We start from the raw sequence: 24,902 nt of genomic DNA on the forward strand, positions 1-24,902 counted from the left end.
GGTGAGGCTGAACTTGCGTAGGAAACACTGTGTCTGGAATTTTGATTTTTCTCGGGTTTGGCTCCAGTTCTCTTTGTGTTTCTTCCACCAAACCCCTTAAGTGTTGCACTTGTTCAATCTCCTCAACTGGGTTTGGGTAAGTTCCAATCTTTTTCTTGAGGGTTCTTGGCCCACGTGGCTTGTCTTGGGGAGTCTCAGTCAGTTTGGGTGGTCGAGAGGGCATTAACTGACTTGGTTGTGGGACCGAGGAAGTTTCCTTCTGTTTTCCCTTATTTATGTACTCGCTTGATTCTCCTTCATTGAGCTCCCGAGTGGGTTCCTCCTTTAAGGTAGTGGCTTTGGTCCCCATGGTTTCTATTGAATCGGAATCATCTTCAGGATCATTCATATACACGGGGTCGTCTCCTGTCCCTATGTTAGTCTTTGAACTGGACTTGGAGCTCATGGCATTAAGCGATCTCTTTCGCCGTGTTTTCTTTTTCTTTGCCTGAGCGATTGATGCAGTATCCCTCTCTTCAAGAATGTAGTTTTGATTTTGAAGCATTGACCGTGTAACTACATTCACGGGTACAATGGGCGTGGTTCCTCGTGCTTGGTTGGTGACCTCAACCAAATTCAATGGCGTAATCTTGGGTGCATTAGGATTATGTAGACATTGAGCGATCAAATGATCTATGCCACAACGATTACATGTAAGTACCGGCATTCCCGATGTGCTCCCTTGATTTGGTTGCATCTGAGTAGCGATCTTTTGTAACCTATTAGGGCACTCTGCTACACGATGCGGTCCACCACACTCATAGCATTGAAGAGGTGGTCTCCTCGCCAAGGTATTAAGGTTTTGCCCTCTTGTGGCGAGAGCAGCCGCTTGATATACAGGCTTAACTTGCCCGAAATGATCCTCCATGTAGTACTGGGGAATCATTTCCAACGTATCAATCCCGTATGGAGCAGTAGGGTCTATCTCCTCTTCATAATCCCCACATGCACTATGTGACTCACAACCCATCTGGTTTATTGGGGTAATCCTTGGATGTGGAGGTTGTGGTCCTAGCACTGGCGGTGGTAACGGCACAGACTGGACTACATTCGGATTCCTTGGAACTATGTGCTGTGACGGTTGCTCGATAGGTTGTGCAGGCATTAGCGCGGGTACTTGAGGTGTGTTTGACCAAGCTAGTGGTGCCTGGTTTGCCAACATTCGCTTAAGTGTTAGGCAATCTTTAGATTGAGGGCCATACTTACCACATGCATTGCAATTCCCATTGAATTTGACTCTGAATGTGGGACATTCACTCGTGCTATGTGGTCCTAAGCACACCGAACACCATTGTTGCTCTCTCCTTGGGTACATATGGCTATTCTGAGGAGCTCGATTACCCCTAAAGTATTCTTGGAGAGCCTTAGTAAGGTCGGTCACAGACATTTCAGATATCTTGGGCTCCTTGGCAATTGGTTTTACCGTCATTGGCTCGTGCCCAGATACTTGCGAACTAACGGATTTTGTTTCTGAAGACACCTTTTTACCTGCAATCATCAAGTTGTCTTCTAACTGGATTGCATTGGCAGTGACTGCTTCCCACGTTGTAAGACCTCTAATGACTAGGCCATTGTAAATGTCCTCGTGGCGCAATCCTCGGATGAATCTATCGAGGAGTTGGTTGTTATTGAAGCGTTCATCGGGAGTGCAGCGAGAATTTAGATGCTTCAATCGACTTATAAAGTCTCTCACTGACTCCCCTTCCTCGCGTTCAGCTTTTTGGAGTTGAGATGCTACCCCCCAAAGCACACCCTCACGTATGTATTCCTTCAAGAACAATCTCTTGAGAGTGGGGTAGTGAGTGCGCTCTTCAACCCTTAAGGTTCGATACCAATCTCCGGCCTTCCCACTCAAGGTTAAGCCTAAAGCTTTACACTTATGCAGCTCATTGTGCTCTTCCAAGGAATCACACACGTGTTCAAAGACTTCAATGTGCTTCCTAACATCCTCGTTACCACTGAAGTTTTGAGTGAGCTTAGCCACTTGTACTGCCTTGCTTCTAGGTTCTCTCTCAGGCATACCCCGCATGTTTTCTGCAATGGATCGTCCGATCGTCTGAGCAAATGCTGCGAGATCACCTAAGTGAGCAGGCATAGTTGGTGGAGGCACTTCTGGGATAGCCTGGCTGATAGGAGTTGGCGTTGGTCTAAGTAAGTTGGCAAACGACGTAGGATATGATATGTGACTAGACCTAGCTCCCCTTGGATAATGGTTATGATAAGGCGGTCGTGGAGCATACGCCATTGGCATACTAAGAGGCGTAGGAGCTACCTGAGCATGAGTAGCGATAGGTACATAGGGTCGATAGGCACTGGCACGCACTGTTGTAGGTACTGTTCCACTAGGTAGCGGTGTCGTACTAACTACAGCGGTAACAGGTGCACTTTCAGCTATGCTCATCATTGGGGTAGGCATTGCGGATTCCCTAATGGAAAGTTGAGCCAAGGTTGGAAAGCTAAAGTTACTACTCGTGGGCTCAACCTGCATTGAGACTCCAGGCGAAACAACATATGAAGGGTCTATGGGACTCACCGAGGGAGTCTCCAATTGTGATAGGGTTGGTTGTTTGGCCTTGCCTGTATCCAAAAATCTCATAGGGCCAGTGGAAACTAGGTCCACTCCCCTATTTTGCCTCTCAATTTGGATAATTCTATGAATCACCTCACATATCATGTGTTGTTGCTCCTCTAGATTAGTGGCGCTAGATGTAGATCGTAGGACTTCTAACCAACCTACATGGTATGTGTAACCCGTGTATAGGTCCGTTAGAGTCTCTGTGTGTAGATCATATTCCCAATTTTCATTGAGAAATGTCCCATCTAGACTTGGTGTGCCAAACGGCTCTCTTGAAGTGGACGCAATGTCACTTCTTATGGGTTGGCTTCTAGGGACCTCTACTTTAGGAAGAGCATCGGAATGTGGTAGCTCAGTAGGGCCCTCATTAAACGAAGTGGGTAGAATATCCACATGGACACTCTTTGGGAGGGTAGGGTCTACATAAGATGTGAATGGCGAATCTACTACCCCTCCTTCCTCATTTACTTCGCTTGTCGCATGTTCAGAGCGTGTAGCTCTACTAAAGGTCTCTATTAAACGACTAAACATGCTAGATCCGGGTTGTGGGGCCCACACTGGCATGTTTTGGCTTGTCTCCTCAGGGTTCTTGGTAGGGTGTCCTTCCATGGCTTCTGAGTCAGAGGACGAGTCACTATCCACTATTCGTGGATCTTGGGTTGCACTCCCTTGGGTTCCAGCCGAAGGCCAAGATGCCAACGTGGAGGGATGGTGTGAGCCTGCGTAGACTGAAACGCTTTCCAGTGGTTCAGGCTCTAGCACCCGACCAGAACGTAGATGCATGTGACGTGGGTACCCTACGTGCGTTGGTAACTACCCTTGAAGCCCACACAAGTGGTTTCTTGGGTATTTTGCACCTCGTTTTTACTTGTTTTTAGATTGTTTTTAACTCGTTTTTGACCCCCTTACTTACGGTCGAACTTGGACTAGGGCGTGTGATAGCTCGAAACGAGCGTATCGTTTAAAGGGTCCTAGTGTGCTTTACAGCACCGTGTTCGCCTATCTAGAGCTCCTGTAGTCCTCAAAATAGTCTGTTTCCTTTGGGGGGAAGGGGCAAAAGCCTATTTGCTTGTGGAGGAAAGGGTGAGGGCTTTATCCCACATGCTCACTTTACTCCTTGGGGAGTGGGCTACATATAGGGCACGACTTCCCATAAGCTCTCACTTGAGAGAAAGCTATGGAGGCTCACTCTCCTATATATATATATCAAAAGACCGAGGCCGGGGTCGGGGTCGTGGGTCGTGGGTCAATTGGGGTTCTTTCTTTTCAAATTTTTTTTCTCCAATTAGAAAATCTTTCCTCTCCACATGTTTGGTTCTTTCTTTGAAAATAAAATTTATTTTTTTCTTATTTGTTTTTTATAATTTTTTTATTTTTCTGTTTTTTTTTTGTGAGATAAGTTTTCTAGGGTTTCCTTAGGGTTCAGCCTTGGCCGCGGTGCAGTTCGCACACACAACGCAGATCTGGGGATTCAGAAATCCCTCTCACGCGCAGAAACCAGGTAACAGAACGCACGCCCACACGCGGAGCGAAAATATAACAAAAGAAACAGAAATGCAGAAGACAAATTGCAGAAACAGAGATTGCAAAACACAGAAACACCACAACAGCAACACAGACGCCTTTCCTACAGTAGTGTAAATTAAACTTCACGCAGCAGCAGCCGAGCTGCAAACTGGAGCTTGGTGCAGGGCAACTCCCCGGCAGCGGCGCCAAAAATGTGCGCTTTTGCCGCACACGTCGTAGCTGGGGACTTGCCGGACACCGTATGCGAGCCACAAATGGCTGCAAGCATACAACCAGGGAAGGAAGCTCAAACAGAATGCCAAAGGGTGTGTCACTCACCGCTCAACCGCCGCCTTGAAGGATTCCCGCGTCGCAGCCGTGAAGGAGGAGCCGCCGTCGCCGCTCTACCGCCTCTCCGCCGCCGTGCCGCTACACAGTGCTCGATCGCTCTCTCACTCTCTCTCTCTCTCTCTCTCTCACACGCAGGAGAAGGAAACCAAAGAGATAAGGCAAGAGCACTCTTGTATTCACAACACATGAGAATGAGGATTTTAGGGTTACATTTGACTCTTATAGGTGACTTGGCCGTTCACACTTGGGCGCCCATACATGGCCGGCCGACCCTAACCCTTATCCTACTGATATCCAAGGTGCGCCTCTCATCGGCGATCACCCAATCCCTTCATCCTTAACATATGGTGCCGACAAGCCCGGCCCATGACTCAGAATATTTAAATTAATGACGTAAAACATAGTGCGTCCGCCATGGGTTAACATCAAGGTTTGAGAACAGTTCTCATATTCTCCCAAATATGATGGTAAGGTTTTCATTGTATGCTTACTTCTAGGAGAAACAATTGTTTGAACTTCCTCCTGGATGCTTGGGCGTCTAAAGGTGTTTTCTGTGCTTCTGGTAAAATCCACCTCAGAGAATGGAGGTGAAATAATAGAGGACATATTCTCATTAACTTTCTCATGAACTGCTGCCCACATCTCATTTGCCCTCTCCTCGTTAGCATCAATAACTTCATCATTGCATGGGAAGGCAAGTCTAGGTGGTGGCAGAATACCTTCTTTTAATGGGGTGGCAATTGGTGCAGACTTCTCGCTATGAGATTGTGAAATGAGCTCACTTTTCATTTCCCAACTTGATGACACTTTTGGTATGGTTTCTAATGTTGGCTTAAGAGAGGTTGGGCCTCAAGGGATAGGTGGAGGTGGGCCCTCAAGTATTGATTGAGCTTCCCTAATGAGTTGGTGATGTACAGCTAGATTGATCTTCTCCTCACATGAGGGTTTGGGTATTCTTGAAGCTTCTTGGGTAGCTCAGATAAAGCTGCAATGCGACTTCTATGAGCACCAATGATGGCATCTAGAGTCTCGTTCACCTCATTTCAGGAGGTGCATTTATGGGAGGCCGAGTTGGCTCCCCTACCCTCTGATTGTCATAGTGAGAGAAACGCTGTTGTGGTGTGATCTGTGGTCGCACTTTTGGTGTAGGATAATGTCTTGGTGCTAGAGTTGGGCTACTTGCAATGGTCCACTTTGATGTTGAGGGTCCCTCTCTAATGAACTCTCGTAGGGGAGGAGCAGTAGTTTCTCCAAGAAAGGCTGTCTCTCCTGGTTTAGCTGTATTTGTTGAGAACACTTCCATGAATAATGTTTGTCCTTTCCACGTGAGCTCCCGAATCTCCTTCCAATCTAAGGTTCGATATTCATTGGCCCATTTATCAACGATTCGGTTCTTGTATTCTGCAAGCTTCTCGACTACCACCACAAGTGCTAGAGGAAGATCTAGCTCTGGAAATCTAGTTGTGGCATAATATCCTTCTAAAGAGTCCTTATAGACCTCTTGAAGTGGGTCATCCTGTAAGGCCTTTGTCACTGGAATTTGTCATACAAACTCCCATTGGTTCTCAGCTCCCTGATCCATTTTGCTCTTGCCTTTCCTATCCCTTTCCAAATTTAGATCTACAAGAAGTAAATCATCTATGGATGGCTTTGAGGACTGGGCATTGGATGGTCCAAGCATGTCCGGCTTAATGAGCCAATCATCTCTAGACTCCCTTGCTCTGGAAAGCTTTGATAAGTCCAAGAACTCGCTTTTAGAGAGCTCCCCTAATTTGTCTACATTCTCTGGATGATAGGTGACTTCGTAGAAGCGAACACCATCTCCACCCATGTACATGTTACCCTGGTCATTGACTAGAGGTGCTCTATCAAGCTCTGAGAAAAAGTCTGCAATCTTAACAAGATACCGTTGTTGTGGATCCCTAAAGATCTCAGCTCCTTGAGCATTCGTGTAGACATATTGAAGTCTCACATTGAGTGGTAACCCCATGGTGTCGGCTTCAAATGGATTAAAAGATCTTGTGGGTGTCCTAGTTGGGGCTAAGGGATGACTATTTGACGGCCCTAGATTGTCCATGGACAATGAGCTAGTTGTTCTGGAAAGGGTATCAGATTGGGATTCGGAAAAGGTTTCAGCAATATCTGCCAAATTTCCTACCGATTGGGTCCCACTTTCCTGCGTAGGTACTCTAGAAGGTGCCCTAGGCCCTATGGCAGTGTTTATATGACGTCCCGACCGCAAGTGCATAAGGTCAAATTTTAAGGTTTTATATATATATATATATTTATGTATATATATATATATATATTTTAAACCCTACCTAACCACTAAATATTTCTAATTATTTTATTGTTTTTTTCTTTTTCTTTTTATTATTATTTTTTTATTTTTTTTAAAAAATGCAAAGAACATGAAAATTAACAAAAAATAAAAAATAAAAAAAATTAAAAATTAAAAATTAAAAAAATACTAACCTTATCCTTGCAGCCGACGAATCGTGCAGTCCCTGCGCCTTCGCCTTCGCAGCGTTATCCTCGTCTGCTTCACCTCCTTCACGCCTCCTTCTCGCCTTCCGTAGCTGCCTTTGCTGCGCGACTGAGAGACAAGCTCAGCCCTCAGCTATCGTCAGCTCTTGTTCTCTTTCACTTTAGCGGCCAGGTGCCGCCGGCCCCTTCACCTTCGCTCCTCCTCTTTTCTTCCGCAACACCTTACCTTCTGACGCCCTCGTCAACAATGCAGCCTTCGTTGCCCTCTTCGCCACCAGCTGCCTTCTTTTCTTCCACTGCTGGCAGCCGCCCGCCGCCCTTCACTGCTGCAGTCGCCTCAGCACCTTCCAGCCTTCGCACCGGCCAGTCAACTTCTTGCTGCCGGCCTTCGCCTTCTTTTTTCAGCCTTCGCCGCCCTTCTCGACTTCTCTGCCCGCTCTGGAGCTTCTTTGCTTCACGTCTCCTTCACCTCGCCTACAGCCAGTACTGCCTTAGCTTCCTACGTTGGCCACTGCAGCGGCCTCCTTGCCTACACAGCCCACTCGCTTCTCTTTTTTCAGCCAGTTCTCCACCTCCTCTTGCTCTCTACGTTGGCTACTACAGCCTGCAGATAAAGAGAGCTAAGGTTCTGCATTAATAAAACTAAGGCTAGTGGCTATCTATAAAACAGGTTAGCCATTTATAGTGGCAGTTATCTCTCTTCGCTATCGCCACCTTCCTTAAGCGGCATTCACACTTGAGAGCCTATGGAGCTTGCATAAGCTATGGAAGAGCTTAGCAACACACCCAATAGCATTCCGCAATGCTCCATGAGAGCTACAACCCGTCACAATGCATGGTTTCTTTGTGTGTGTTTTTTTTTAATATAACAAAAATAAAAAAATAAAATTTGCTACCTTATCCGGTCCCTTCCTTTGTCTTTGTAATTTACCTTTTTTCTCTTCTAATCACTAGCTCCGAGATTCCACACTCATGCTAACCCTAAACCTAAAAACAAAAAGAAATAGTGGTAGTAATGCAAGCTTCTCAACTGGTTTTGAGTCTTCTCCCCGGCAGCGGCGCCAATGGAGAGACGAAAAACTCTCTCACTTGTCGCATGAGTAGTATGATCCGTGTATAGCTCAATCCAATGGGATTTGCATCCCTTTCGGAGCTAGGGATTCAACCCGTATCGGTGCACAAAAGCTTATCCACAAATGGAGAGAATGCTATGAACACCACTACCTTGACATAGACTTAACACACACACAAGCTCAATCTTGCCATAACTCATTCACTCATCATCCCACTCATTCATGCATCCAATACAAGAAGAAAGCTAAGCTAATGCATACACAAGCTCAAAGCATACTTCATTCTCAAGCACTTACTTCCCTAGCATGCACACTAAAGAATAGAAATGAGAAGAGAGAAAAACCTCATATCATTGCATGGAATTAGAAGAGCTGTGCTCATACAATAATGTAGATGGGGAGAGAGAAGAGCTTGCACCTCTATGAAGAAGAGGGAGAGCTAGTCTCAAGAGAGCTCAAACACGAGTGTAGCCCAATGTGTCCATAAGCTCTCAAATGAGCCACTTTTTACCAAAACTTCCCATGTGGGATTATTCTCAAGCCCACTTCCACACTCATCTACAACTTGGAACTCTTTACAAGAGCCCTAAATAAGCTCGTCACGCAACAGCATCCAAGTCATTCCAATCCTCTGCATCCATATCTGCAGGCTTAGTAGTTATCCCCTTCAAGGGCTTCAACTGCTTCTTCTGAATGAGCACATCCTGAATCTACTCTTTCCAGAGCGAGAAGTTCGTACCATCGAACTTCTTGATGTTGTACAATTCGCGCTCTGAATACGACGAAGACATGATGTACAACACCAATGGCAAAGATAACAGATTTTGAAAAAATTGGGCAGAGTTTCCCCTGCAAAAAACCTCAGTATCCACCTCAAACTGTAACACGTTGCCAACTCTACAACACCTGTGGACTCAAAACAAAGCACCTGCTCTCGAAGAAGACAACGAAACTATGGTCATGCACAAGAAAAGGCTCAACTCACTGGACGAGGAGCATGCATAAAGACCACATATCCATACATAGAGTAAAACTCCACCTGTGTCCAGTGACTCCTGTCACGAAACCTGTGACCGGTTGCATACAAGGAAAACCACCTGCTAGCCGCCGCAACTCAAAACTGCTAATGCATAACTTCTCAAGTCCTACCAAAACCTGTGAATGGCAAGAAACTGCTGCGGGAGTCACCTACTCAACCGACAAGCTGTGGGAGCAAAGAATGAGCAAAACAATGCTCATGGCATAGCAAATCTGCCCATGATCCACAAACCAAGTACATCATTGAGCACACATGCTCCAAAATGCCTGCAAATCACCTGTAAAGGCAAACATAGCAAGAATCACCTGCTGCTACCTGTACTCGACAATGTCCCGTAATCTGCAAATAGTGTACCTGTCACGCTCTCACATAGAGCAATGCAAACCCACAATCAACATACATGAGCATACACTACTCAAAAAATGCCTGCAATCTATGTCTCCAACACCTATAAAGCAAGGCAATACACTGCAAAAGAATCTGGCAAACTTTTGCTACCTGTGAGTGGGTGTGTGTATGGCTATGGCAGCCAAGCTACGGCACACAAAACCTGCAAATCTGGGCTGAAATGTGTGGTGGAAACCTGCAGATCTAAGAGCTGATACCTGCTGGATCAAAGAACGGCTCCAAACTTAGTCTTCCATGCCTCAAAATCAAATTCTACGGCCACAAGTGCAGAAAAGACAGAAAAGGCGGCGAAAACTGTCTACTCTTCCGCATGCAAAAAACGGCTCGCATTTTGGATGCTCTGACACCGCGAATTGCTGAATCTTGTAACCAGTAATGGGAGCAAGATTCGGGACTGATCTGAGCTTGAAAGCAAGCTCTAACAAGCTGAAAATTTCAGCATACACAACCCTACAATGGGCTGAAAAATAGTCCCACAAATCTCCTTGCAAAAGCACCTATAAGGCGGGCAATCTGTAGCACCTGTAGTAGGCGACCTGTTTAAGCGTTGATTTGTGCCCAACACGAGGGAAAAACACAGCTGAACACTCTCTCAGAATATGGCTGCAAATCAGCCCCTAAACTCTATGCGGTACGCTCACGCTACCGGCAATCCTCGTAGCTCTGATACTTGAGAGAGAGAGAGAGAGAGAGAGAGAGAGAGAGAGAGAGAGAGAGAGAGAGAGAGAGAGAGAGAGAGGAAGCTCACGGGTGAGCAAGAGAGGAGGAGACGACTCGTATTTGGTGGTAGCTCATACTACCTTATCTTTCTTTTCTTCCATTTATATATGATGGGCTAAATACCCATATACAGGGGCCTTTACCCCCAACAACTTCTTGTAAGTCACCATGCAAGAACACATTTTTTACATCCGTCTAATGTAAACACCAGCCTTTAGTTGTAGCCACTGCAATCACAGCTCTCACAGTTGCCATATTTGCAACCGGGCTCAAACATCTCCTCATAATCAATCCCATGTGTCTTCGCATATCCTTTGGCTACCAATCTAGCCTTGTACGTGTTTATGCTACCATCATTGTTATGTTTCACCTTATACACCCATTTACATCCAATAGCTTTCTTGCCTTCAGGTAATGGCACCAAACCCATTTACATCCAATAGCTTTCTTGCCTTCAGGTAATGGCACCAAACCCAAGTCTCATTTCCATTTCATGCATCCATCTCCTCATCTATATCTTTCTCCCAATACACATTTCCAATAGCCTCATTAAAACATGTGGGCTCTACAACCTGCATAACTTGTAAGCATAGTAATGTGCCACATAACCATCATAAGTCAACCTCTGCATAGGGTTTTTGACAGATCTTTGTAACTTTGCATTCATGGCTTCCAAATCCTTCTTTACATCGGGTGTCCTCATTGATGGAATCCCAAGCTCCTCATCAAGGCTCATCTCCGAGAGCCACTAGACTCTCCATCAACAAGAGAATGCCTTGCAGAAATATCAGGCATACGAAGGGGCTCAACTGCTTTCCCTTTGCCTTTATGTGATGTACCAAATACATTTCCAGGTTTGGTATTATGATGTAGCTCGCCACTCCATGGTCTATCAACAGAACCGCCACATGAGGAATCTCCTGGTCCACTTAATGACTGTGATTGTTGCTGACTTGCATTCTGTGCAACCACATGTACACTTACATCAGCCCCAACAACATGTATACCAGCTACTTATCTCATCAAATACATCATCCCTGCTTACCCTCAATTCACGTGTAGCAGGATTGTAGTAGGATTATAACATTTGTATCCTTTTTGCTCAAATCTTAGTGCGCAACTCATCTAGCACATGCACATATACAATACATCGAACTCATCTAGCACATGCACATATACAATACATCCAAAAACTTTAAAGTGAGAAAAATCAGGTTTCTTTGCCAGTAAACTTCTCCTCTAGAATTACATCATGTATGGTTGCACTAGGAGTCTTGTTCATGATGATATAAACTTCTATAAAAATAGCTTCATCCCAATAGCTATGCAACATACTCTTTGTTATCATCAATGCTTGTGTTATCTCTGTAATGTGCTTGTTTTTCTGCTCAGCAACTCCATTTTGCTGCAGAGTGTATCTACATATTTTTGAATGCCATTCTTTGGCAAGAAATTAGAGAACTCATTGGAGAAGTACTCTCCCCCTCCATTTGACCTTAGGCACTTCACATGCTTCCATGTCTGCTTTTCAGCCATCACTCTGAAAGTTTGAAAATGAGTGAAAACTTCATTCTTCTCCTTCATAAAATACACCCACACTTTCCTTGTATGGTCATCAATGAATGTTACATAATACTTACAGCCACCCATAGACAGTTTTTGCAGGACCCCATATATCTGAATGCACAACATCTAGTACATTCCTGCTCACATTTCTGTCATATGGAAATACATGCTTTATTTGCCAAATGTTTATATCTATAACAACTCCTGAACCATTTGCAAACATTATCTTTAAAGTCTTCTACATAATAACCATCAGGGTTAAACCGCACTTGCAAACCTGTTGAGAGATGTAATCGTGGTGTTGTGTGTACGTGGGAAAGCACCCTAGAGATGTAAGATATTGCAGTACTTGCAAAGTTTGGTCACCATATCGGAGCTTGTTTGGGTTAGCAATTAGCGCCCAGGCGGATTTTTCAAGTCTCTTTGTACTTAAGAGGCCATGGAAAATCCCGCTCTTCCCCATACAATCGTACCCAAACATGCTGGGATGCGGACCAAACTTTGCAAACATGTGGGGGGGACCCACCCCCACATGTCTACAAAGTTTGGTCACCAATCTGAGCATGTTTGGGTTAGCAATTAGCACCTAGTGTGTATTTTTCAAGTCTCTTGGTGCTTAAAAGGCCAGGGAAAATCCCACTCTTCCTCCCCATACCGTCATACCCAAACATGCTCCATTGGGGGGACGAAACTTTGCAAGCATGTGGGGGGGACACACCCCCACATGCTTGTCAAGTTTGGTCCCCCCCATTGAAGCATGTTTGGGTTAGTAATTAGCCACATGTGATATTGTATGGTGTGTGAGTGTTGACCAAAAGAGTGGAAAAGGAGTGCCACATGGATGATGATGTTGTGTAAAGTGGGATAAGGCTAAAAGGCCTGTATCATTGTATGGTTCATTGTGAATGAATAGAGATATTAAGTTGAGTGTGGAATCTCTCTCTCTCTCTCTCTCTCTCTCTCTCATGGAGTTTTTAGTGTGGTATAATCGACCTTAATCTTGTGTCTAACACCATGATCAATCCCATATTAGGATTCATTGTTGCTCCTGATGAGTTTGACTTTTGCAAGCCATCTGTTACAGTCAAAGACCCTTTCAAATTCGTCAATTTCTCTTCCCAACTGAATGTGAAGGATTTTCCTTCTCCCATATCTTCATCATCTATTACCCATGCAACTAGGAAAATAGGTTGGTCATTCTGGATGTAGGGAGCTCTTCTTGTGATATTATTTATGTCTTCTGCAAGGAGATTTCTACCGTTTGTGCCTTCATGAGAGATGCATTCTCTCCATACAATATCAGCTTCTGAAATTGATGGTAGAAGGGGCTTCTTGCAACATGAATGTTGCGGGTTTTGTGTCTGCTTCCACACATTCTGGGGCTTCTTCATCATCCGAATCTGCAGACAATTCTTCAGCTATTTCAAAGTCAGGCTTTGGATTCAAACCTAATATTATGGCCTCATCAGTCTTTTGGGATTCGTTGCTCCTCCTGGAAAGCAGCTTCATCTTTTGGAATATATCCAGAACATTCTTCCATTTTTCTTCTGTGGCTTTGATGCTGGCCTTTTGTTGCTGAATGTCATCTTCCTTTGTAAGGTTGTATTGCCACCACCATTTCTACAGTGAGCGAGGATTTGTGGGTTGGCGAAGATGGCTCGTATGTTTGCTGACGATATTTTTCTTTAAGGATCCTATTCAACCTTACCAAGTTTTCTACAAGTGAATTCTTCACTTTGATGTGGTTGAAAAGCATCCTTGACTCAATTTGGCTGAGTCTTTCATTTGCTTGCATGATAGCTTGCCTTTTTTGTATTGCCCTTATTTATTGTAGAAAGAGCCTTGGAGTGCTAGTTTTAAATAGAGAGACCAATGTTTACTGCTTGATCGGCTAGTTGGTCTCCATATGGTGTATATACCCGTAGGTATCCTTGCTTCATGCCTTCCTGGTCAGTGACTATGGTGACATCTGGGTTGGGGAATAGATTTTCGATGTCACCTTGTTGCCTACCAAGCAAGTGTACTCATCATAGATACTCTACCTTTTGCTCTAACCACCACTAGCTATTTATGGATAAGAGAGGGTAACTTGGGCTTATATGAAGCGGTAATCTTAACAGTTGTATTAACAGAGGCCGTAAAAGAAAAACTTGTCAAGAGTATAACGAGAGAAATGAACACAATGATCTCAATAATCATATATTATAATGGCAGGAAAAACTTTGGATTGAGAGTGAAAAAACCTGCGACTCAATGTACAAGAGAGTGAAGGGAAATGATGGCTAAGGAAGGCTCACAACTAGAGAACATACACTAAGGCATATCTCTGTCTTTGTGAGGGCGCTTATTTATACCCAAGCATGCCTTGATGCCCAAGCTTGATGCCTTGAAGCCCAAGTCGAATGTCTTGTCATTCAAGCTAGATGCCTTGAGGCCCATGCCAGATGCCTTGCGGGTCAAGCCGGGTACTATTTGTAAAGAGAAACTTTACAAGCGCACCACCTTCATGTGCACATGGGTGTAGTCCAAAAAAGTGTACCTTTTGGAGTGAGGTGTACGCTACCGACATTCCTAATAGATAGCACTATTGTAACTTGTAGCATACTCTATCGACAAGCCCGATAGATATCATTTTTATATTTTGTGGTTAACAAAAAGGTGCAACCACTCACCCATGACGAGTCAGCATGTCAGCAACATAATTATTTGTGCCTTTGACATGTTCGCATTTGAACTTCCAGCAGGCAAACCATCCCGCCCCCATCAGAGAAGTCTCCCATTGTTTTGTCGATTTTTCGCACATTTTTTGAAGAGAGAAATCCCATGAAATTATTGAGATCTATCTTTACCGCGTGAATTCCACGGGAAGAACAAACAGTCAAAAATTCTTAAAACAATTTTTGGTGGATAGAATTTCCTTGTGGATGGAAGGGTAATTTAAATCTGCATCATGAAATCTTCTTGCAGCATATCTGCAAATTTCTTCCGTCCCATCCTTCGATTCCGTGAGAATGTCGCCCCAATATTTGTCAAAGGCATCTGAATAGATTGTAAGATGTCCATGTGTGGGTGGAGACGCATCTTCGGAAGAGAGAGGCATTTTTACTTGATCTTCTTGACCGCTTCTGTCTGTTTTCTAGTCCATTCGGACTTGTGAGTCGAACTTTTGGAGAGGTTGCCGATCTTTGGAGAGGTTGAGGGGGTAGATCCAAGAGACATAATTGAGACATCCAAGGAACCTTTGTGCAACCTTGACATCTGGAAACCTTTCGGGAAAACTGTAGATCTTCTGTATAACATGTTCCTGGAGCATTATCTGTCCCAAATAGATTGTTACTTCTAAAAAATTTATCTTCTGAAGGAACATGTGAAGCTTTTTTCAGAAATCACAAATCCAAATTTATGAAGTTCATTGAAGACTTGTTCCAGGTTCTCAAGGTGCTCTTTAAGACATTTTGAGAAAATTAAAATGTCGTCTCGATGTAAGGAGCTGCAAACTTCCTGAATTGCCTAAAGACTGAGTCAATGCATCTTTGGAATTCTGAGGGTGCATTCTTTAATCTGAATGGCATCACTTTCCATTGAAATTTTCCCTGTGGGACTACAAAGGCTGTTCTGTGTTTGTCTTTCTTGGCAATCCTGATTTAATGAAAATCGGACTTCATGTCCAACTGAGATAACCATTTAGCAGCACAGATTGACCTGATCAGATCGTCCTCCTTGTTGGGAATAGGATACCTTTTATCTATCAGATGCTGGTTTAGCTTCCTGTAGTCTATCACCGTTCTCTTTTTCCCTCTTTTGATTTCATTATGAAGAAAGCAGGAGAGGACCAATCTGAATCTACTTCTTTGATCAATCCTTTGGCTAGCATTTCTTGGATAAGGCTCTTGCATTCTTCAAGATCATCAGGATTCATTCCAGGGTGAGATGCTTTGGTCAGAGTGGCTCCTTCTTTGAGTGGTAGCTCAACTTCAAATTTTGATCTGCTTTCCCATCTAGCAAGGGGGTCCTCGGAGCAAAGGGTTAGGTACTTTTTATGCATAGCATTGATTTCTACAGCATATCTTTGCCTTTCAATGTTGAAGAACGCCTCTGAAGAATCCTCTTTGTTTGGTAGCTCGACTACCTTCTTGAAAGGGCTGCTTGTAAGGGTGGCTACTCCTTTTATCTTCAAATCTTTATAATGTCCCTTTTTAATCTTGATTCTGAAGATGTTCCTTTTGGGATACATTGTATACATTTTGAAGGTGTGCAAAAAGTCGGTGACAATTAGGATATCGTAGTCATACTTCTCATGGACATACAATCTGATAGGAACTGCTAGATTGTTGATCAGGATGTCCGTCTGTGACAAATGTCTCTGTGATTAGCCCTTTAGTGCTATTTGCATAAGTGACATAAGCATGAAACATACAAGCATAGAAGAGGCACAAGTGCTAGAATGCTCTCTCTCAATCTCTCTCAAGACACAAAGAAGAGCTCTCAGTAGCACAAAGGGGGATTGTGTCTATTCATTATATGAGAAAATGCCTTATATACATTTGGCCCTTATTCACACTTGGGCGCCCAAAACTTACTTAACTAAGGCCTTGGGTGGCCAATATCTCATAATGTACAACTTTTATAGTGCCTTTACATGACACTTATTAATGTCCTCAATAATTGGAGGAGCGTACTTGTTAATCCAAAATGGGATTAACATCTCCCTATAGTATGATCACTACAATGCAAGGATAGCACACTTACAGACTCTCATCTCGCATTGTATTGATTGGTACCCATACTTGTAAAATAGGTGTTTAACATGTGTAGAGTTCTCTTCATATTATGAAGTCAATACAACACGATATGGGGGTTTCAATGTGTTGGAAGTCTTCCTATCACGTTGTAGTGAATTTAATCTAGAATTATTTCCTTGTTTATCGTTTGAGCCTATTTTGCTTTTCTTTGATTGTGAATGCAGTACAATGCAATGTACTGGTTTGAATATGTTGGTTGTTTGCATATCGCATTGTATTTGAGTTGATTTTACGTGTTGGAGTTTCTTTCATTTAGAATTCAATACAATGCGATATGGGGGTTTTAATGTGTTGGATGTCTTCTTATCGCGTTGTAGTGAATTTATCCAAAATGTTTTCTTTATTTGTCATTTGAGTCTATTTTGTGTGTTGGAGTTCCTTTGATTGTGAATGCAATACAACGTGATGTATGGATTTTAATTGGTTGGTGGTTTGCATATCTTGTTGTTGTGATTTTTATTCAAAATTGTCCTTATTGGTCATTTGAGCTGATTTTCTGTGTTGGAGTTTCCTTCATTGTGAATTCAATACAACATGATATGGGGGGTTCAATGTGTTGGAAGTCTTCCTATCGCGTTGTTGTGAATTTAATCCAAAAAAATTTCCTTGTTTGTCATTTGAGCCTATTTCGTATGTTGGAGTTTCTTTAATTATGAATCCAATGCAACACAATATGTGGGTTTGAATATGTTCGTTGTTTGCATATATTGCATTGTAGTGATTTTTATCCAAAAATTTTATTGGTTAGTCATTTGAGCCATTCGTCCAATTTTGTTATAGATGGTTTGTGCGGACAAAGCAAACTATGAGGCCTCCTCGTCAAAGGATCCTAAAATAGGTTAGAAAGTTGCACCAGGAAAGAATATATCCAGCCTTCAGTCAATGAGGACAAAGTACGAGCAGCATAGGTCCGTTTTACGTGAACTTTGAAAGGTGCAGAGGCACATGTAGTGCGCAATTATGAAACTCCCATTCTAGAGCCTTGTCAGTTCCATTTACAAAAGGAACCACTATGGTATGCATTGGCAGGGCTTGGCGGCGCTGGATTGCTTACATGAGGTTGTCGAGGATTGGCTCATTGAGCATTCTCAGGATTGCTATGTTCTAGTTGCCCATGCACATAGAGTAATAGTGATGTCAAAGGATGTGTACTCGCTCTACGGCTTCTTAGGTTTAGATATGACAAGACCCTAGAGCCAGTGAACCTCACTAACACAAAGATAAAAGGTCTCCTAGAGATCCCCCCTTGAGGGAAAGAGTTACTACCACTGAAGGGTCAAAGGTCAATCATTTATGTGATACACGACACAACGTACAAAAGACTGATAATGAAGCCAAAATTAGGGAGGCTGATAGAGGGAGAGTACTGAAAGGGAAAGGGGGACGAGAAGAGAAGCTTCCTTTCAATAATTGCGTGCTTCTAATGTTGAAGCTTTGAGTTATTTGGCCCCCTCCTTTGTTGTGAGGTTGGTGATGCGAAACATTCCTCAGTACTTCCCTTTCAACGTGGAGGAGATTGATGTGTTATCCAGAGTGCACAAGGAGGTCAACGATAGAGTTATGTTGGTATTCTGACATAGATACTAGATTTACCGTCTTATACTATTTATTGACTTTTGTAGTGAAGACTGAAGTTTGATTGTTATAGATACTGAGTCCAAGCAATGTAATCTTGCCAATTCAACTACAGGATTTCATGGCAACGTGAGGCAGTAAGTCCATGTGATCGTTTTTTATATTACTATGTGTGTGTGTGTGTGTGTGTGTGTGTGTGAGAGAGAGAGAGAGAGAGAGAGAGAGAGAGAGAGAGTATTGACAATTGAAAAATGGTATGTAAATCTATTAGAAAGTTAATAGCTAGTATTAAGGCCCTTACCCAAGAGGATATTTTAGAGGCAATGGAGATCATTAGATGTAGAGTCCCCGTAACATGATGGCTTTAACTGTGGTTGGAGAGTGTTCTACAACGCCATGTTGCTGCTGCACTTTAATGGTGGGACTGCCCTTAGAAAATGTAAGCATGCACATCTTCTTCTAATGATATCTCAGTTTCTTTATACATTCATTGATAACACATATGTAATTTTTTATATGTGTAGAATCTACGATTAGTAGAATATACAAATTTGGACGTACGAGTATATAGGGCCATAACAACATGAAGGCTTTAACTGTGGTTGGAGAGTGTGCTACAACCCCATGTTGCTGCACTCAATGGTGGTACTGCCCTTAGAAAATGTGGTACAACTCCATGTTGCTGCACTCAATGGTGGTACTGCTACAACCCCATGTTGCTGCACTCAATGGTGGTACTGCCCTTAGAAAATGTAAGCATGCACATCTTCTTCTAATGATATCACATATGTAATTGTTTATATGTGTAGAATCTACAATTAGCAGAATATACAAATTTGGATGTACGACTATATAGGGCCACAACAATTGAAACTCTAATTAACAATATTGGGCAATGAGAGCCTGATGTGGCATATACATTTGTGCCCCCTCCACAACAGCTAAGAGCAATGTCGACGTGCCACCGATCGACAAATGCCAACCGACAGGGAGTGGATCTACTTTGGAGATTCGTCATCCCCTCGGTGGAAGCAAGCATAGCAAGAGCATGCTACTGGCTCTCCCCAATAGTAAGAGCAAGCTTCCCCTACCCAACAATAATATTCTACATCAGCCCATTCACATTTGATGCAATGTGTAAATTCAATATAATTGACAATGTAAGAAGACATTGATCTTTGTATTGACTACTCTGGACATGTACCAAAATTTGTCATGCCGAATGTTAACAAGGCATTTTTGTATCTCCATGCTGTAATGATGATCTCTATGATATAGTCGGTAGCACCAAGAAGACTTGCTTTATGGTAATGTCTTTACATGAAATATTCCTTTCGTTCTCCACGGTACCTATATGTAGAATTCCAATTAATATATGTAAGTAATAGTCTATTATGGCTTAATATTGAAATCTAGACATTTTCAAGGTAGAGGAGCAAGGATGCCCAGAACGTGTGGTTGCCATTGAAGCAAATAGAAATAAAAAAATGCAAAAAGAAAAAAGAAGTAACATTTATACAACATATAGACCAAATATAAATTTTAAAATTTTATTATAGATGGAAAGGTTACAATCTCAAGGTGATTCCACAACTTCTAGGATATGTGGTTTAATGTAAACCAAGCAGGTTTTGGAAGCTTCACTCATGCTTCAGATTTGCTACCATCTAACTTAAAATAGAAATCCCTCAATGCATCACTACACATCAATTGGATCGCTTGTCTAAGAAAGGCCAATGGGGCCAATGACTTTCTAGATTGACCACTAAACGGGTCTCAACCTTGTAATTGGATTACAACATCTATGACAGAAGAGTAAGTTTTATCACGCATGTCTTAATCCAAGACTTGCCAGACACCTCTCCATAGTCGCCATCTTTTGTAACGAAATCGCATGCATAATGTTTGCCTCCTAATGAAATACCTGGTCATAAAAACAATCAATGCTAAAAAGTAACGGATGTCACCTTAACAGACTTTGCTACATGCATAATGTTTGCCTCCTAATGAAATACCTGGTCATAAAAACAATCAATGCTAAAAAGTAACGGATGTCACCTTAACAGACTTTGCTACAGACACAAAAAACTTTATGTTTTGTCACTTGAATGTAACATCTGGCATTATTACCTTGCATTCAATAGTATCTTCTACAGAGGTCCTCTTTATATCCCATCTCTCCCCCAAAAATTGGTTCATCCAATCATTATCAAGGGACCTCTCTTGATATTAACTTTGTTTTCTTGACACCCTCACATGATGCAAACATCTGTGCAAAGACACTAAATGATATAAGTCAACTCAAATGGACTTCCTTAGAACCTATTGATGGTTTCATTGCTGCATGAATATATATTCTTATCTTATTCTTGTATGCTAAAACGATGTCTGTACAAGAACAAACCCATTCTTGGCTAGATAATGGTGGTAGTGGGATAGGCTCCAGTCTACCAACATTATCATTTGCATTAGCCAAAACATACATGGAATTATAAAAGAAGATTCCCTGTGCTGCTAAATAGCTGGGTGGGTTATCATGTAGCAACGTGCCTATCTCTATATGGAAGAAATTGATTCTTCCATTGATGCATTCTGCCACTTCTCCACATTCGATGGATATAAAGCTGCAAGAAAATTTTAATACTTAGCTAAAAGGCTAACCCATGCTTCAAGATCAACATATTTCTCTAGAGGGTACTACATCAGAGCTGGCTACTAGTTGGCTGGACTCTTATTTCACACATATGCCCATTGTGTAAGACGCACAAGGAATGTGCTTTTTATCTTCTTTGGGCTTGTCCTCATGCCCAGACTCTGTGGAATGGGAGTCAAACGCCGGCTCAGGATGGCGAGCACACCACAAATTCACATGGAAGCAAGCTCTACTTTGGGGACTTGAACCCAACCCTTGCGAGCATATGGCCCTGGATTCGCTTCCACATCATTAACCACCTTTGGCTCATTCGTCTCGGGTGTCCCAGCTCGTATTGTCAGGAGTGGCAGCTAGATTACTTTTTTGCTGAGCTCGGAATTCTCACAAATCCCTATCTCTAAGATGCTGGATAGCATCAAGAAAAAGCTTCTCTAAAAATGAGGTTCTTATGGACCAATAAGATTAATAGGGTCTGGAAAGCTTTACATTTCAGCTCCCGTCCTTTCTCTCGGGTGCAGCCCCGTTTGACGGGATATTTCCTTTTAAAAAAAAAAACACAAATTCTCTTAACTCTCTCTCTCTCTCTCTCTCTCTCTCGCGAAAATTGATATTGATTTTTCTTGCACAAAAATCGCTGTAGCAGTAGAGGCCAGGCGAGGTTAGGCTAGATGCGGGCATGGCTGCCCTCCCAACGTCTGATGAAATGGACTGCATCGCGCCTTCCCAGGCCCTGTCTGGCCTCTTCTTCCTCCTATCAATTCTGCAGCCAATGTGAAGGGCAAGCTTGTGCGGAAGAAGCCCCCACCCTCAAAGGCGAGCTCCGGCGTCTCTTCAAGCTCATCCACCCGGATCTTTTCCACAACCAGCCCCTGGAACAGGTATCCTCATCTCTCCTGTGACGCTTGTGAATACCCACTATTGATCTTCATTCTGTCGGAGTTTTTTGAATCTGCACCTCTTTTTTGTATGCTGATTTGATTCAAGCCTGTTTTCGGAATCCTCCTGTATGTGGATGATGCCCGATGTATGTCTTCTTCCATGGTGATATGCCTGAAGTATGTTTGGGAACAGTATTTTGTATGCAAATTCGTCTGAAGCATGTTTCTGGACTGGCATGTGAAGTGTGTTTCTGAAGTCCATTTTTACACAAGTTTATGCTTATATATCTGGTGCATATGTATCTTGTGTTGATATGTATATGTATATTTTCGTCTGAAGCATGTTTCTGGACCCATCCTGCATGTGAAGTGTGTTTCTGAAGTCCATTTTTACACATTTTTATGCTTATATATCTGGTGCATATGTATTTTGTAGCAATCAAGCGCTTTCATGATGACAGGCAATAAATCAGAACTCATTTCAGCTTCTGCAAGAGTACCTGAATGCAGCCAAGGGGGGTGGAAGCTTCCGGCAGCATCCATACCACTTTGTTTTCTTCATCAGACAGGATGCAGGTGCTGAAAACTTGAAAAAGGTGGAGATTTCACTGCCTCCACCTCAAGTTCGATATTTTGACCAGAAGAAGGCAGCTGATTTGTTGCCTACAACACGAAGATCCATCGCCCGACTGCTATCAGCCTGTGGGCTTTCAGACTATGTCTCGGGTGGCCTAACGGCAGAAGAAGACAAAATCCGCCTGTCGGAGTTGTTTCAGCAGGCATCAGAAATCCAACGACAAAATGAAGCTTCTGCAACTGACTTTCAAAGACAATTGGCAGCAACAAAGAATGCATTAGGATTGGGGCGGGGGATTAAGGTCTCATTCCACCCGCCTCTATCAGAGCTCTCTTGCAAAAATCAAATTGAAGCTTTGGAAAAGCTTGCCATTGCCTTGGATAGATCCCAAGATGTGAAGCTTTCTGGTCATACCCTGTTGATTGGAGATTGTTATGGTGTGGATGCCCTGGGAAACCTTTGGCTTAGGTGCGAGGACAGTATTCGATCATGGTCAGATTTCCTAAACACTGCAGATTTAAGTAAAGCTGCCCAAAATAAGAAAGATGCATCCCAGAGGCACATTCTGGAACTTAAAGCTGCCAGATTGATGGAGGTAGAAATGGTTTTTACCCACGATGGGTTGGCTATTAAGCCAGACTACACCCTTTTTCTCAACAAGACTATCAAAGAAGCTTTTAGTCATGGAGCTGTAGGTGAAGGTAAATTTTGTCAGCTCCCACTCCGGATTACCTGTCCAAAGAGAGAGCTGAATCCAGAGAGTATTAATGGTGCAGAGTCGGATGAAGTTTCTTACATGAAAGTCGATGAGACATTCGGGTACATTGCTGTGCCTGTATGGGAAAGCTTACCTAATATATACAAGTATATTGAGCAACGCGGTGATGAAGCCCTCCAGATTAGGGAGAGGCTCAAGCATGCTGAGAAACATGTAGAACAAGTAAAACTTCTTGTGAGAAAGAAGCTTAGGCTGCGCCAGTTGACATTTGATAGGAAGTTAAGAAGTGACATGTGCATTGCTGCATGCACTCGCCTTATTCATTTTGCACCTGATCTTGAAAAGTACATGGAGGGTTTGTCCCTGTGCATCTCAGATGAACATAGGCTTCCTGTAGAAGGCACCAAGAGTTTTCTCTACCTGAAGTGGAATTTCAGCCTAGCAGAACTCTAAGGTGGATTGCCGCCCCTCTATGTTCCTCTTCCATTTGAGTACTGAAACCTTCGGTTTGGTACTTTTATTGAGGTCCTAGCAAATAAAATTTACACTCATTGGGCTGCCTTGAGGTATGAGGCCAAAAGTGGAATGTGTGACCTAAAAATGTGTGTGTGAGAGAGAGAGAGAGAGAGAGAGAGAGAGAGAGAGAGAGGCTTCATCATTGGCAAGTCTGCAAAGGTGAAGTGGAGAACTGATGGAAAGGCAGCTTGATGGTTTATATAGGAAGATTTGTCTAGTAGGGTGACGTATAATTGGTTTATTTATGAAGATTTGTCTACAATGGTGACCTACTCTTAGGTGTTCATGACATGAGTGGGGGTTACATCGCATATGGTCTATGTCACGGGAGATGGAGTTTAAGCTTTGTCGGTACACTTTCATGGAGTCAAGTTCAATATTTGGTTTTTGTAAAGTCTGGGAATTAACTTGAACTTTTAATTGGCTTATTATGATGTCATATAAGCGCACATGCATAATTTCTCTTTTGAAGTCCTCATCCATATTGTAGCTAGTTTTCTTATATTAATTCTTTCTAACCAAAATGATACTTGTAGTGTGTGTGTGCACGCGCGCTTGTATGAGTGGACACACATATATATATGTGCCTGTGTATATACGGGTGAGTTTTCCCTTCACCTTTGAAGAAGTGATAGAAACTAGGTTTGATGGTTCATCTATGAAGAGTTGTCTACTACAGTGGCTCTTTATGCATGAATTTGTATCCTTGGTGCTGAGTGATGTAATAGCATGCAGTCTATGCTTTGTGATGGAATTGATGACTTGAAGCTTTGTTGGTACACTTTCATAAAGTCATTGCACTTAGGTTTTTCTTACATTTGGGAAATAACTTGAACTTTTGGTATAGTAAAATTGATTTATAAATGTTTGTTGGAGGACAAAATGACCTATGAGACCAAAAGAGTACATTGTGTGAACAATCTACAATAAAAGACGCTTAAAGTAACTCCTAAATGCTATTGCAACAACACAAAGTAAAACCTAGTGATATATGGGATCGCTGAAGGTTAATACATGTCAATCACCTTGTGGTTTAGAGTTAACATGTGGAATCACCTTGTTGTTCAGAGTCTAAAGGCATCAGTTGTTCAAATTCCTTGGTAAGGGCATGTACCTAACATAGTGTGCTTAACTACTTAACTACTTTTCATAATCTAACATAGCATGTTTGACTACTTAATTACTTTTCATGCACTCTCACCCTCCCCCCTCTTCTGCCAACTTTCATCCTTCTTAGCTTTTTAAGTTGTTGGAAACTGTGAAATGGTGTGCTCATGTGATGATTGGCGTGGTCACTTTTTGTTCCAATGGGATGTAGAAAACATCCCGAGTCCCAATCATCAATGGTAGGTATGGCATCGGCTAAGACCGGTAAGGTCTCAATTGTGAGACTTGGTTTAAACCACCCTTTAGGCAATT

The 24,902-nt window shown here is 42.8% G+C and overlaps 1 protein-coding gene across 1 annotated transcript; it reads left to right on the forward strand.

The window, feature by feature from the left end:
* Positions 1–21,368: 21,368 nt before the first annotated feature.
* LOC147624763 (uncharacterized) lies at positions 21,369–23,547 on the forward strand. The gene is made up of 2 exons (XM_086819800.1): positions 21,369–21,672; positions 22,134–23,547. The coding sequence occupies exons 1-2, from the start codon at positions 21,463–21,465 to the stop codon at positions 23,418–23,420; spliced, it is 1,497 nt and encodes a 498-aa protein (XP_086675926.1). The 5' UTR covers positions 21,369–21,462; the 3' UTR covers positions 23,421–23,547.
* Positions 23,548–24,902: the final 1,355 nt, after the last annotated feature.

This window comes from Cibotium barometz, chromosome 25 (genome assembly GCF_041138505.1).
Source record: "Cibotium barometz isolate CiBa-2024 chromosome 25, ASM4113850v1, whole genome shotgun sequence".
NCBI lineage: Eukaryota > Viridiplantae > Streptophyta > Polypodiopsida > Cyatheales > Cibotiaceae > Cibotium > Cibotium barometz.

Coding starts and splice junctions, on each gene's coding strand:
- LOC147624763 (XM_086819800.1), top strand. CDS start 21,463: ATGCGGGCATGGCTGCCCTCCCAACGTCTGATGAAATGGACTGCATCG. Junction 21,673..22,133: donor ACAACCAGCCCCTGGAACAG/GTATCCTCATCT, acceptor TCATGATGACAG/GCAATAAATCAGAACTCATT.